Source organism: Amphiura filiformis, chromosome 5 (genome assembly GCF_039555335.1).
Source record: "Amphiura filiformis chromosome 5, Afil_fr2py, whole genome shotgun sequence".
NCBI classification, from domain to species: domain Eukaryota; kingdom Metazoa; phylum Echinodermata; class Ophiuroidea; order Amphilepidida; family Amphiuridae; genus Amphiura; species Amphiura filiformis.
Window position 1 is genome coordinate 47,739,007 of NC_092632.1, and position 15,360 is coordinate 47,754,366.

The window sequence follows — 15,360 nt, forward strand, 5'->3', positions numbered from 1 at the left end:
GGGCATATGTTAACTTATTGATCTAATAATCTGACGATGAAAGGTTGATGCATCTGGGAGCTATTGTCAATTAAATGAAGATCGGCGTAATCATGGTTTTACTTATACACAACAAGATGAATATGTTCACTGCTTGAAATGTTTATTGCATACCTGCTCTTAATTCAAGTTAATAAGGTATTACGTCTTTGACATTACTATCAACCAATAAATATTGATTAGAGCACATCGTGAATGAAGAAATATGCAAGGAAAAATAAAACATTTCCAAGATCTTCAACATAAATATCATTCTCGACAGGTATTTGTAATAAAATAGAGCGCAACAGCTTGAAAATGGTGCGCTACGGATCCAACGTTACGATGAAAAGTGTAAAACACCTACTTTCCTTTAGAATCATGTAACTTCTGAACCGAATGTGCTATCTTTAAGATCTAAAATTCGTAGAGAAGATAAAGCTACTATCATTTCAAATATGTAAACAATTAACCCCGAACTGGTACAAAACATAGTAAAAAAAATCTGCAAAAATGAAAAGTCGTCGGTACCAATCATTTTGATACACCCTGTAGGCCTATTTTTGCAAAATTTTCTGACTGAGAGGGGGAACCCCCTCGCGCACCCCCCCCCAGTATAGCCACATAAAATTAAAGTTTCAGCCCCCCCAATCTTGAAAATCTTCTTAAGACTATGTTTTTGTAATCGGAGAAGGTGGGTCATATAGCTTTTGGCAGTGACTTTCTGTCTGCTCTCGGGCCGCCCCCGATAGAAATAATGAACGGTCCCTTACATTTAAAATTCGCAGTCACTTCCCAATAATTTGTTCCCTGCCTTACGATTTGTCTTGAGAGACGAGCTCCAAATAACAATTGCCGCGATTGTAGTTTGTTTTGTTGAGAAGTTCATGGGTTCATGGATCACATGAATCAATCAGTTTGACATTTCCTGTCATGTGTGTTATCGTGTTCTTTGACACAAGAACCTATTGTTATTGACCTCGGTAGATGTACATGTAGATGCAGAGAGTTAAAAGCGTCTAGCCGTCTTCAATACAATATATTGAATCATCATAGGTAAGCTTTATTTTTTTTTCATTTGATCATTCATGTACAATGACGTACATGATAATACATGTAAATGTAAATGAACTCTTAGTACCACAACACTGCTACTAACAATAAATTTCTAGATACATGTTGCGAGCACAGTGAGCAGGATTATTTTCAAGGCATTTCTCTATGATCACATAAACATTGTACCTTTGTCTTTCAAACAACATGTAAAAATGAATGATATTGCTGTATACTTGATATACGTCACAGCATGAACATAAAACAATGGTCAACATAAGGGGTGGTGCAATAATTATGTGTACCCCCGGGGGGGGTGAATTCTCAAAATGGTCTGCCAAAAATCGCTTGCCCCCCCCTTTGGCCGTGCCAAAAACCTTTGCCCCCCCCTTCGACGTGCGTAAAAAACCTTTGCCCCCCTTTTGACGTGCCAAAAATCTTTGCCCCCCCCCTTACACATGCAAGATTTTGGGGAACCAATTTAAAACCTTAAATTGTCTTAACATATAATGCTGGCTTAGTGAAACAGGAAATTTTGCATATTTGAGCGTGTTAAATACGCGTTTTCCACGCCTTTTAGGGCGTAAGTAATATAAGCAGTACCCAAAATATCTGTGCCAAAAATTGCTTGCCCCCCCCCCTTCGACCTGCCAAAAATCGCTTGACCCCCCCTTTCGACCTGCCAAAAATGCTTGCCCCCCTTTTGGCCTGCCAAAAATCTTTGCCCCCCTATAATTCACCCCGGGGTACACATAATTATTGCACCACCCCTAATCGGCATATAAACTAGGGGGGCAGGGAGGCAATGTGCCCCGGGTGCCACCCTTAGGGAGGCGCCAAATTGACCAATCCAACATCGATTCTATGCCCCTCCAAGCGATGAAAGATGCAAATTAAATGATAGCTAGTCGGGCAAGACGGACACCGTACGTTTAGCGCCATGATAATATGCCAGCCATGCAGTTTAATTAAATCTTTGATTTGTAGAATACTTCTTTTGTACTGTCATTTTCACTCTGAAAACTGACAATTTATTAGTAATATATAAAAAGGTGATCCAAATATGAAATTTTCAAGCTTCTTATATGCCTACAATAAAAGAAAAAAGATGATAGGGGTGTAAATATTTCAAAATGGACATTTCTGGAAACATATTGCTGTGCAGGGGTACACATAATTATTGCACCACCCCTTACATGTATGTGCAATTGTTTAACTTTTCTCTTCTCCTTTTCTCCCTTTCTCTTCTCTTTTGTCCTTTTTCCCTTTCTCTTCTCTCCTCTCCTTTTTTATGGCAAAATTTCCACCCCCGCCCCACCACCATTTTACCTGGTCATCAACTTTATGTGATCACAGTTAAATGAAATGCATTCTGCAAATAGGTTTGATGAGTTTCTTAAAATTTAAATTTTAAAAACAACCTCTTGTGTCCATTTGTTGTTCCTATCTTCGGAATTAAATTGGTTGAGTGGAATTTGAATGTGCACGTTTTGCAAAACAAAGATGATAGTTGAAATTGTACCGGTACCAAAATATTGACAAACCATTGTATTTCAATATAAAAAGCTATCTTTTGTCAAGGTCTGTGCATGTAATAGATACATTGTAACTACAATGGCATACTGCAACTCTATCGCTGTCTAATCTCATTGCAACACTGATGTAAATGAGGGACAAATTTTATCTCCATCAAGTTGTATTCACACAATTGAAATATCAGAGTCTGTTTATGGAAAAACACATTTGAATTGATGAACTACCCATGTGACCATATCATATGATTAGTACTATGATATTGAATCAGAATACATTGTATATATATTCACTAGCAGTATGAAGCTAAAAAAGTTGTTTGCTTGTCCATAGATAACTTTTTGCTGAACCATGAAATGGTCTCAGCCTATATCAGTATTTCTCACCTATTTGAACTTCCTTCCTTCCTTACTTTATACTTACTTACTCAGCAACCTTTTGGTCTTTAAATGGACATATCTCCAAATGCCAAGAAGGTATGACCACCCGAGTGGTGTCAAATGAAAGAGAAAAAAAGTAAAGAATATAATAAAAAATATTTCCACACCGGGGGTGACAGTCATCATAAGACATGGGTCGATAAACTTTTATATCAGCATTAATGTTTTACTTATGTATTAAAAACTTGAAATTTGATATGTCAGATGGTGTGCTTTTTTTCAAAATCAAAAATAGTTTGGGACAGTCAGTTGGACAAGGACAAGCAAATAATCCTTTTTTTGGGCCCGAGTAGTGTACTATACTCCGAAACTCAATTTAATTTTTGCCATCTTAAAAATCATATTAGTTAAAAAATCATAAATATTTTTATATTTTCACCCAGATAGCCATAGGAGACAAAGAAGCCAAGAAAAATGCCATCATCATCATCACCATCAGTGAGAGTGTGGCTCTATGTTTTCTGCCTAGCAGTGGTATATGGGTTGGCAGCAGCTGCTGTATGCCAGGATCCATGCCAGTAAGTATTATATCATTCATTACAGAAACTTCCCTGCTATTTTTTGGTTGATTTATCATCATTCAATAATTATTAAAATATATACTGCCATGAGAGGTTCTGGTTAAAACTATGGTCCCAAGGTGAGATCAATAATACTATTTTCCTGAGGGGCACAGCCCCGAAGGAAAATAGTATAATTGATCTCAACGAGGGACCATAGTTTTAACCAGAACTTCGAATAAAGGCAGTATATATTTGTTTTGTATACTTCATTAAATTAATGTTCTTTGTTCATTGATTGGTTAAAAGAAAATTATTTGACGTTTTGACTCTCCAGCTTCTATCCTGAGTGAACAGCATGACCAATTTAAGCACAACCTATATTTTGCCCTTCAAAAAAATCAAATAGGCTAAAATCGGGCTAACCAATTACAGCAGCGCGAAACCACGCTATGGCAGTTACGCATGCGTAAACTGTTCCGTCACATTGAATAAACGCACGCGGAAGGCATGGTCAAAAGTACTATTTACGGCTTGGAGGTACTATTTACGGCTCATCCGGGATATTGAAAATACTATTTAAGGCTTAGAGGTACTATTTACGTATAGGATACTGATGGTTGAACTATTTTTGGTCATGTGATCCACTTTTAACCAATCAATGAACAAGAATATATTAATGAAGTATATAAATGCCTTTATTTCTTTCGGTAAAACAACTAGGATAATATTGTTTTAATTCAAAAAAATAGTGCTGTATTTTTCTGGAATAGGGAGAAGGTTGATGTTGCACATACCATGCCTCTACAGACATTCAGAAGTTCAACAAACAGAGATTTTGAATCTGCAGTCATTTGTACAAATAGTGGGTTTTTACTGTGTCATCAAAAATGATCATGGCTTTACTTATTATCCATTCAAGTTTGAAACTAAAACAACCGTCTGGGCTTTTTTAGTCAAATTTCAAATTTGGGTTCATATTGCAGCCAATCAGCTTTGTCACATTGGAAACCCATTATCCAATCAGTGATTGATGTGTTGAGATTGTTGTCAGGCGGCTTTTGTAATGACACGAGCACAAACCAGCTGGGTCTGAGACTACCCACCTACTTGCTCACTCACCCCTACACTCACTTTATCTACACATGCCTGCACTCAAACATATAATAATAATAATAATAATAATGTACACTTAATAAAGCGCCGGTATCCGTCGAGAGACGCTCATGGCGCTTTGCAAAAAACAACCAATGTACAATGTACAATGATATAGTCAGTCAATCACTCGTCACTATGTACTCATGAAGTCACAATTATTATTGCCGTATTCTTCATTGCAGAATTGTATTGACGGAAAGTATTCCAGAGAATATCACATTTAAAGAAGGGTCAATCAGATGTCCATCACATTTTCACTCTTGGACCAACCTATTAAACATAGCAGAGAAGAGCATTGACATTGGCTCCTTTTACTGGACATTGAGAGGCAACGATACAGGGAAGGTCTACCCATCATCATGGCAGGTAAGAGCATTGACATTGGCTCCTTCTACTGGACATTGAGAGGCAATGATACAGGGAAGGTCTACCCATCATCATGGCAGGTAAGAGCATTCACATTGGCTCCTTCTACTGGACATTGGGAAGCAATGATACAGGGGAGGTCAACCCATCATCATGGCAGGTAAGAGCATTGACATTGGCTCCTTCTACTGGACATTGAGAGACAATGATACAGGGAAGGTCTACCCATCATCATGGTAGGTAAGAGCATTGACATTGGCTCCTTCTACTGGACATTGAGAGGCAATGATACAGGGAAGGTCTACCCATCATCATGGTAGGTAAGAGCATTAGCATTGGCTCCTTCTACTGGACATTGAGAGGCAATGATACAGGGAAGGCCTACCCATCATCATGGCAGGTAAGAGCATTGACATTGGCTCCTTCTACTGGACATTGAGAGGCAATGATACAGGGAAGGTCTACCCATCATCATGGCAGGTAAGAGCATTGACATTGGCTCCTTCTACTGGACATTGAGAGGCAATGATACAGGGGAGGTCAACCCATCATCATGGCAGGTAAGAGCATTGACATTGGCTCCTTCTACTGGACATTGAGAGGCAATGATACAGGGAAGGTCTACCCATCATTATGGCAGGTAAGAGCATTGACATTGGCTCCTTCTACTGGACATTGAGAGGCAATGATACAGGGAAGGTCTACCCATCATTATGGCAGGTAAGAGCATTGACAATGGCTCCTTCTACTGGACATTGAGAGGCAATGATACAGAAAAGGTCTACCCATCATTATGGCAGGTAAGAACATTGACATTGGCTCCTTCTACTGGATATTGAGAGGCAATGATAAAGGGATTAAGGTGGGGGATGAGCGGCGAATCACACTGTGAAGCCATCTCTGGTTTCTGTAAGAGTGTGGTACCCAGTACTTTCTCTCCCTATGGATAATATAGTTACATGGTCTGTAACACAGATCATTGGAACACTAGAGCTTATTTCAAAGATTGAGGGGAGGGGAAGCTTTAAAGTTTTCTGTGTTCCATGGTGCTAATAAAGTTGTAATCTTCTTTTCTCATTGTTAGGGTCAACAAATATTTGATGACTTCATCAAAGCAGGAACAGAACGGCACATTGACATTCGTATAGCTGTAAACAAACCAGATGATACCAAACAAGATGACACAGCAGCATTGGCAGCAGCTGGGGCAGCCAGCGTTAGATATCTCAACTTTAATAAACTTGTGGGCAATGGAATACTTCATACCAAGATGTGGATCGTGGATGATAAGCATGTCTATATTGGAAGTGCTAACTTTGACTGGCGCTCACTTACAGAGGTAGGAGAACCTAGACTCTATAATAGTAATCTAAAAGTATATGTTCCCCCTAACACTTTTTAAAATAAATCATGTTTAAAAAGATTTATGTAGGCATATTTGTTTTACACATGTGGATTAATTTATAACACCACACAACCTTGTGTTCAGTCACAATGGTTCATTATGTCAAAAAATAGGCGGCTGTTTTAGAAGTTCCATCTGAGTCCATAGGAGTCAACTCACAGGCAATACAGTATAATATATGCCAGGCCTATTTGTGTGTTTATTAAGGAAAACCTGACTGCTATGGACTCAGGTGCAACTTTTAAAACTCTTATTTTACATAATAAACCATTGTGATTGAACTCAATGATGTGTGATGCTATACATTAGTCCACATGTGTAAAACAAATAAGGCCACACATACCTTTTTACATTTCATAAAATATTTTATGATTTATTTCAAAAAGCATTAGGGGGGACTTATAATTTGTAGATCCTATATAATGTTATGGGAACATCCACATTGGATTGTTATTCATGGGGGACTAGAATACTGTACTGCTAACATTTTTCAGCAAAAGGCCTAAAAATTGGCATCTCAAAGCATGAGTGTATAACTTTATAACCATGAAAAAAATCTTGGTTTAATGGTTTAAACCTTTGATCACAACACAAAAATGTGCGTACCTGGAATTTTCAGTTGACACTTTGACTTTCATCAGCAGATTGGCAATCCAAATTAGGGGTCAGCAATCTTTCGGACACTTGACCCCAAAATAGGGTCATAGACACTAGGTAGCTTGTATCGGCCCCCGAAGCTGATGATATACATGATGAAATACTAATGTCCCTTCCCCTTATTTTTGCATGTATCTCCGTTTCTGACTCTACCCACAACAGATCAGATTATATCACATTATATTATCACATTATATTTCTCACAATGCATTTGTTCTCATCTGCAGGTCAAAGAAGTAGGAGCTGTTATCTACAATTGTAGCTGCATGGCTAAAGACCTACAGAAGATATTTGATGTATATTGGTTACTAGGGAAACCAGATGCAAAGGTACCGAGCAAATGGCCGTCAAGTCTAGAAACAAAATACAACATGGATAGCCCGATGCAAGTGTATTATAACCAGACAATTGCAAGGAGTTATTTATCGGTGAGTATTATACTTGGCAGTCTTGTCTTATACCACCTGTGATGTCATACGATGGGCTATTCCATTTAAAAACCACACTACCCCTGTGGAAGATTTAGCTGAAGTCTTCCACAGAGGGAGTATGAGTTTTTATTAGAATAGACAAATTGGATAACTTCCATTTGAAATCCACACTTCAGTTGTGGAAGATTATAGGTAAAGCCATAAGGCCAAGTAAAAATAAAAATACGTTTCTCGTCAGGGTTTTTAAAAATTAGGAGGATGAGGGGCTTTTTATTTTCTACTTTATATTGGAAAACAATGCTAAACACCTGTATTTGGCACCATATTTTGGGTACCGTATTCGACATACAGATTGATATCTGAGAAAAAGGAGGAGGCCCTTTTTATTTTATTATTTTGAGAGGTAGGCCCCTCTTGTGATCACAAAACTCTTCTTAAATGATGTATTATGCATTAGTTTACAAAGCCGTAAAATAAGTTTTAACTTCTGAAACATCTTTTTCAACAAGTTATAACTGAAAGATTACAAAATCAAAAGAAATTTGAAAAATCTTCAAAAAAGGACGAGGGCGTGGACGAGAAACATGTATTTTTTTACTCGGCCTAATACAAAGGGAGTGTGGATTTCAAAATGATTAACCCTGACTAATTACATTTGAGAAACATACTCCCCCCTGTGAAAGATATTTCCAGAATCTTCCTCAAGGGGGGATGTGGATTTCAAATGGAATAGCCCAATCATGGAGTGAAGCTGTACACAATAACTCTCACAGGTGGTATAGAATATGAGATTGCCCTATACTTTTGATATGCAGGAGATAATCTCTTATATGGTATATATTATGTAGTTCTTTAGGGAAACTTGATCATACAGTATACAGTCATGATGGGACCAAGCACTGGTCAGTTCAGTAAAATATTCCAGTTACGATAATCATGTGTTATTTTTGCATTGATTTTCCAATGATTTTCCAAAGTGTTTAAATTGGGACATCAAGAGAAAGCACTCAGTCAAAAGATATCATCATGATCATCATGATGATTTAAACTTTGAAAGCATGAAAATTGAGCTGTTACAAACATGTTTTCTTTATAAAATGATTCACACAGATAATAGAGATATCCATATAAAAGAGGTTGAACCATGTAGCATGTTGTAATATTAAAGTCACTTGAAATAGCTTCAGAATAGTATTTTGATATTTAGTACAGGTTTGTAAATATTCTGGTAAAATAATGACCAAAAATCTATTTGGCTATCAAATTGTCATATAAAAATGGGGTCAGCATATTATTTCAAAGGGGCGATATCGGCCAAGTGGGGGTTATTCAGAAAGAGCCTTATTCCAAAAATTGGGTTAGTATATAGGTTAGGGTACAGGTTAAGGTTAGGGTTAGGTTTGATCTAGGGGTTAGGAATATGCCTAGGGTTTCGCTCAATTCTTTGAAACAAGTGCTACTTATTGATAATGTCTGTTCATGCCAAATATATTATACTTAAAGAGTCCAGAGGACACCATTTTGTCCTCCATGAGTGACACACAAACATGGCCGAGTCCAGACTGGTACGTCTAATCTCTTTATTTCATACAGTTTTTTCATACATTTTTCAGAGTTCCCCGCCATCATTCTGCCCAAAGGGTGAAGTGGTGATGGTGGCGCCATCATAGGCGTCATGGATAAAGCCCAGAAATTCATCAATATAGCTGTCATGGAGTATCTGCCCACCACTTATTATGCTAAACCACAAGAGTAAGTTATCAAAAATGTTATTACATATGACGTGCTCCTACAGTTGCCACTTTCCACAGATAGCCGATGTATATCGCTAAGTAGTTTAATCTGCAAACATATTTTTCCTATGTTGAAGTCTTGTATATTATAGGGATGGGACGTCAAAGTGAATCAAAAGGTTAACAGACCCCAAGGGCCGTATTTGGTTAGAAAACCAACTAACCGTTTAAACCTAAATAAAAAATATCATTGGCATCCTGTAATGTTAGCAAGCAGGTGCTATGCTTTTGTATTATAGTGCAGGTGTAGTTTGCACGGTTAATAGACTATCAGTATTCCCAGACAGTTGACCAAAACCACCAAAGTTCAAGTTTGATGTTCAGTCCCAGACTTGATAAATAAAGCAGCTGTACTGTCCTCAGCTATAATTGGTTGTTATGTCTGATGATTTCTGAGGTAGAAAGTGCTCATAACCTGTGATCTCATGCTATTTATATTTGCTACAAATAGATTGTCCAGATTCATTTGCTTCATATTTATGGAGTTAAAGTTGGATATGGACACTGTTTTATCAATGCCACAATTGAACTATGTGGGCCACACATTGCCCTCGGTGTATCATGGAGTCATGGACCATGGGGGAGCACTTACTGCAACCCTGAACACTGGTTAACCTTGTAAATATCTGTTGTAAACATAGTTTAAACAGATAGCATATTTCATAGGTGTATATCACAGGGATGAGAGGATCAATCCCTCCCCAATATTTTGATAGGGGGGATGGTCCACACAATCATCCCCCCATGTTGACGCCTGTATGTGGGTCTCTGACCAAATAAACCTCATATTTGGCCATTTGTGATGATCACTTTGATGAACATTTTTGCCTTTATAAGAATCCAAATCATTGGGGCAATTTAACTCTTGACTTATTCCAAGAATTTTTCGAGGTAGAAAATGTGTTACAATCAGACCACCCACCTTTAATGACTGAACTATTTTTTACAGATATTGGGCTGACATAGATGACAAGATGAGAAGTATGTCATTCAATCGCAAAGTCCATGTACGATTCATGTTGGGCTACTGGAAACACACCCCATCACAGATGATTGGTTTCCTTCGTTCACTTATGGATCTCAATACAACAGGAGTGGCTCCATTTGAAGTGGTAAGTAGACTCTGTGAATGAACACTGTACATAAGCTTACTATACTTACTATATCTCAGGTTTGGTAACATCAATGCTTTTTTTATGGTTGTGCTGCAAGCATGCCCTTGTACATGTGCGTGTATGGCTGTATGCTCTGTGTGATTAACTTTATGCGTGCGATTCGAATCTAAGCAGCGAAATATGCACCTACATCACTACCGAACTTGAGGTGAACCACAGTTTAGAACCACTGCAATATTTGTCACCAAAGACTCCCACTTTTCCATACATTTTAGGTTAAGCATGTTTTAATTGGAATTGAATTGAATTGAATTGAATTGAATTGGCTAACTTTGCAGGGCGCAATACTTTCATACATTTTAAATACCAAACTGAAGCACATAATTGCAATGTAATTACATACACTTGATATGCGTGTATATGTATGTTTTAGGGAATTGAACCCGGGTCCTTTCAAAAGTGATTAAGCACATTTTTAGTGTGAAATTTTGGATTGGTAGTACCTTTATCCAAATTAACCATCAATATATAACAAGTAAGTGAAGTATAAATCACAACTGTCAAAAAAATATTAAATGATTGTAACTTAAATGTTTCATTTCAAGTGTGATGACAATTATTATAGGACATCCGATTCTTATTTTTATATCAGACAGTGCAGCGGCCACCCGATTTGCAACACTTAAGGGAAGGGGTATGAGCGTTTGGACAGTATTTATTGTGGGACATTAGAGCACATCAGACATATCAATTGCATTCTGAATACGAAGAATGTCCTTCTGATATCAAATAATTTGGATTTTTTGAAATTCGCAATGTAATACACATTTTATGGCAAATCATTAAAAATTGATATTTTTCATATTTAACAGTACTTGAAGTAAACTTTATAAATCTGATGATTTATACTTTAAAGTGTATGTAGGTGGGATGAAAAGCCGACGATCAATTGAAAATTTTGACCTTTATTGAAGATATGGATTTTTTCCCCAAAACACCAAAAAAATAGGTCTTTTGGGAAAAAATCCATATCTTCAATATAAAAGGTCAAAATTTTCAATTGATCGTAACTTTTCCTCCCAGCTACATACACTTTAAGAATATATCATTAGATTTATAAAATTTATTTCGAGGACTGTTATATATCAAAAATTTGAAAATATAAAATTTTAATAATTTGTCATAAAATTTGTATTATATCGTGAATTTCAAAAAATGAAAATTATTTGATATCAGAAAGACATGCTTGTATTCAGAATGCAATTCGATACGTCTGAGGTGCTCTCATGTCCCACAAAAAATACTGTCAAAACGCCATAAACGCTCATTCTAGATCCCTTAATATATTGGTAATGTGCTGTGCACTTTGTTTTTCTCCCATTCTTTAATTTGTCTTTCTAAATGTGTTATTCCTTTCAGAAACTCTTCAAGGTTCCCGCAACACCAGCACAGGCAGAAATTCCATTTGCAAGGGTCAACCATGACAAGTATATGGTCACTGATAATACAGCTTATATAGGTAAGCACTCTAGAAACTTCACAAATACACCCAAGTCAAAAGAAGTTTACTCCAGTGTTTGGGTGGGTTTTTTTTTCAGAATTATTCATTGTTTTAAAAAAGCTATTTACTATTAATTCGAGAGAGAGATAGAATAAGAAAGTTGTGTGTTTTACCTATAAGGAACTTGCCAACTTTAGTTAATTTCTTTTTGACTTTATGGTGTACACCTTGACGATGCAAAAAGAAGCTTTTTAACTCAAATCAGCGCTTGTAGCCAGAAATACTATAGTGATCTGGAGCCTGTATATGGGGGTGTGTAGGCACCCATCCAAACCCACCAAAAGGTCCACATTGTTTATGAGCATATTTACAATGTGCCCAAAATGGTCCCAATTTAAAATATGTGCCACCTATCATACCATGCCATTATAGCTTGTTATATCCATGGTTACACTCTCTTTACATTGGCTCAAGTTCGATGTAGTGATGTCAATGCTTTTTGCATTTGCACCACATACTTGCCAACAAACAGCCCTTGTGTGCATGCAATTTTGATACTGAGACCAGCCAAATATGCACCTACGTCACTACCAAATAGCAAAGTTTAGTACCAAGCTTAATGTATAGACAAGGAAATTGTGAAGCAAAATTTTGTTTGATGTTTTATTTGATGCTGTTTTCAAATGAATGCCTGGGTCACAGAAAGGTCATTATTTACCAGAAATGACTTTCCAGATTAGCAGATTGCATTTATGTGTGATAAAACCTGCATTCTGGTATTGATTTCTGGTTCTTCATGGAAGCTTTAAGCTACATGCATGCAGCCATGTTTAAATTGATTTTGCAAAATTTGAACAAAATTAATACCGTAAATTCTGCCCCTCACGTCAAACCATGGTGAACCATATTTTCATAATTCTTTTAAAACCTAAATTTTATCAATTGTCATTGTTTATTTTTTGTTTATTTGATTTGTTCGGGTTTTAACAACCATGGATAACCCAAGAAAGCCTCTATTGAAGCTTATTTCCATTGGGGTCCATTTGAACACCGGGACGGGTTGGGAACAGTCAGGGGTTAACACCCTACTCTTTTTGAAACTGGCTGCAAGATACATGTACAGGTATGGCTCTCTGCACACAGGACCGACGGCTTAACGTCCCCTCCGAAGGAGGGAGTACTTTCATGATTCATTTACCCGATTCTAAATGAACCATGGGGAGAGCGGAAGTCTGAATTTAATCTACAGATGTTGCCAATTAATTTCAGACTTTTTTTCCAAGTCAATATCCCAGCAAATCGCCACCACCGGGAATCGAACCCAGGACCTCATGCACTAAAGGCAAGTACCCTAACCATTGCGTCACGCTCTCCTCTTGTCAGTCTTGGAGTCACCCAACATTGGTTTGACCTCTCATAATGCATCTGAAGTCTATAGAATTTCACTCTTTTTTATGTAATTTTATTTCATCCAAGGTACATCTAATTGGATAGCAGATTATTTCCTCTGGACAGGTGGTGTTGGCCTCATTGTCAATCAAACTAGCGATGCTTCCAAGAATAAAGAGCTACCTAAAGGGACTACACTACAACAACAGTTACTACAAGTATTTGAGAGGGACTGGAACTCTGAATATGCAACATGGCTTCAGTGAGTGTCACTTGATGCAAGGAATATTTCTACTTACAGAAATAGAGGAGAATTCAGACATGGAGGACATATTGGGGGTATTCATGTTTTGCCAAGAGTGTATTTCAAAACTAATCGTTCCTTGTGCCATGCAGTGGCATAGTTGTGGGGGTGGGGCAAGGGGCAAGCTGCCCCCTGTGAGAAGTCTTGCCCCCCCCCCTCTTTTCTCCATGTGGGATGCTGCCTGCCCTGATATTAAACATTTTAAGGCCTTTTTTGTATTTTTTTAGCCCATTTTTGACCATTTTCATCAAAGTCAAAGTTGTCTTGCCCCCCTTTGCCCACCCTCTGAAAAAGTGCTGGCTACCCCCACTGGTGCCATGTGTGTGACACTCACAGACCATATGCATAATTTGAAATGCTTCCTGGTGTGATACACTGATCTTGTATCATAAAATTTGATGCAGAATTGTTTATTTTCAGGCAGTCTGCGAGAACCCGAATACCACCAAATTGCCCTCATATCTGAAAGCACAAATATACAGGGTGGCTTAGGAAGTCTGGATTCCCCTTTATTTCTGTGGCTATACTCATGATGCCAGTAAAAATTCCAGGCTTCATTTGTAATGACTTGATTCAAATGACTTGACTTATCATTTAAAAGACTCAATTCATTCCAAGCCTTAGTAGATGACTTGACTCAAGACTCAACTATTTGGAAGAATGCATATGTTGTATGTTTTGTATAAGAATTATATTTTCCAGTACTTAAACTGCCAAAACCATATGTAGCAATAACATGAGAGAAAGTTGAAATTTCACCAAAAATTTGATGTACATGGGCATTGTAAAACACCTGTAATTTTGGGGCAATATTTCAAATTTAACTTGAGCAATAAGCAACCTTTTTTGCATAGAGTTGTACATGGACAAGATTAGTATGTGATATTTATAGAGGATAAAAGGGTAGAGCTTATATAGAGCTTTCAAGGTACCTAGTAGAGTAGCTACTACTTATATATTTCTTGATAAACAGGAAACATACAAGTACGTGTATGTCAATGATAAATATGTGACACAATCTGGTCCATGGAGGCCAAAGGTGGCAAATTTGAAATTGAGATAAAGGCAAAAATAATGGAGTAAAAAACAATTAAATAAGAAAATAGACAACACAAAACTTAAGAACCAAGTATGCCGGACCTTTGGTGTTTGCAGTATATTTTTTATAGCTTGACATTTGTATAAGATAATAATTATAGTGACTCAATTTTAAAAAAATGCTTCCTTTGGCCTCCATGGATCAGATTGTGTAACAATATACATGAGAAATTAAACATTTTCTCTATATTTTATTTTAAAACAAGTTGATGCGGTGCTTAAAATGTGTCGTTACCAAAAGGGCGGTTCTTGGGCTTTCGGGGTTGTTAACTTGCATGTACTTGCAAAATTACACAAGTGACCCCTAGATGACCTTTGACCTCACATCTGTTGATATGTATATGAGGATCTTTGTATCATTGAAATTCATCAAAGCTTGTGGGAGGAATTAACAAAAGAAGACAGTGTTAACACTTTTTGGCAAAAGGTAGTAACATTTACTGCACACACAGCCAGACACACAGCCACGTTTTATAGTCCCCTTCGTAACTTGTTTTGTACTACCCTTTACTACCCTTTCCAAACTTTTGGCAGGGACATTTAACTTTGGCAATAAGCAACTTGTTTTGCATGATAGTTGCATAATGGGCAAGTGTGTG

The 15,360-nt window shown here is 37.3% G+C and overlaps 1 protein-coding gene across 1 annotated transcript; it reads left to right on the forward strand.

The window, feature by feature from the left end:
• The first annotated feature begins 853 nt into the window (after positions 1 to 853).
• LOC140153265 (5'-3' exonuclease PLD3-like) lies at positions 854 to 15,360 on the forward strand. The gene is given in 10 exon segments (XM_072175968.1): positions 854 to 1,074; positions 3,428 to 3,562; positions 4,885 to 5,068; positions 6,153 to 6,407; positions 7,358 to 7,558; positions 9,175 to 9,202; positions 9,205 to 9,313; positions 10,304 to 10,466; positions 11,889 to 11,988; positions 13,447 to 15,360. Coding segments are annotated over 9 exon segments (1,323 nt in total). The 5' UTR covers positions 854 to 1,074; positions 3,428 to 3,458; the 3' UTR covers positions 13,626 to 15,360.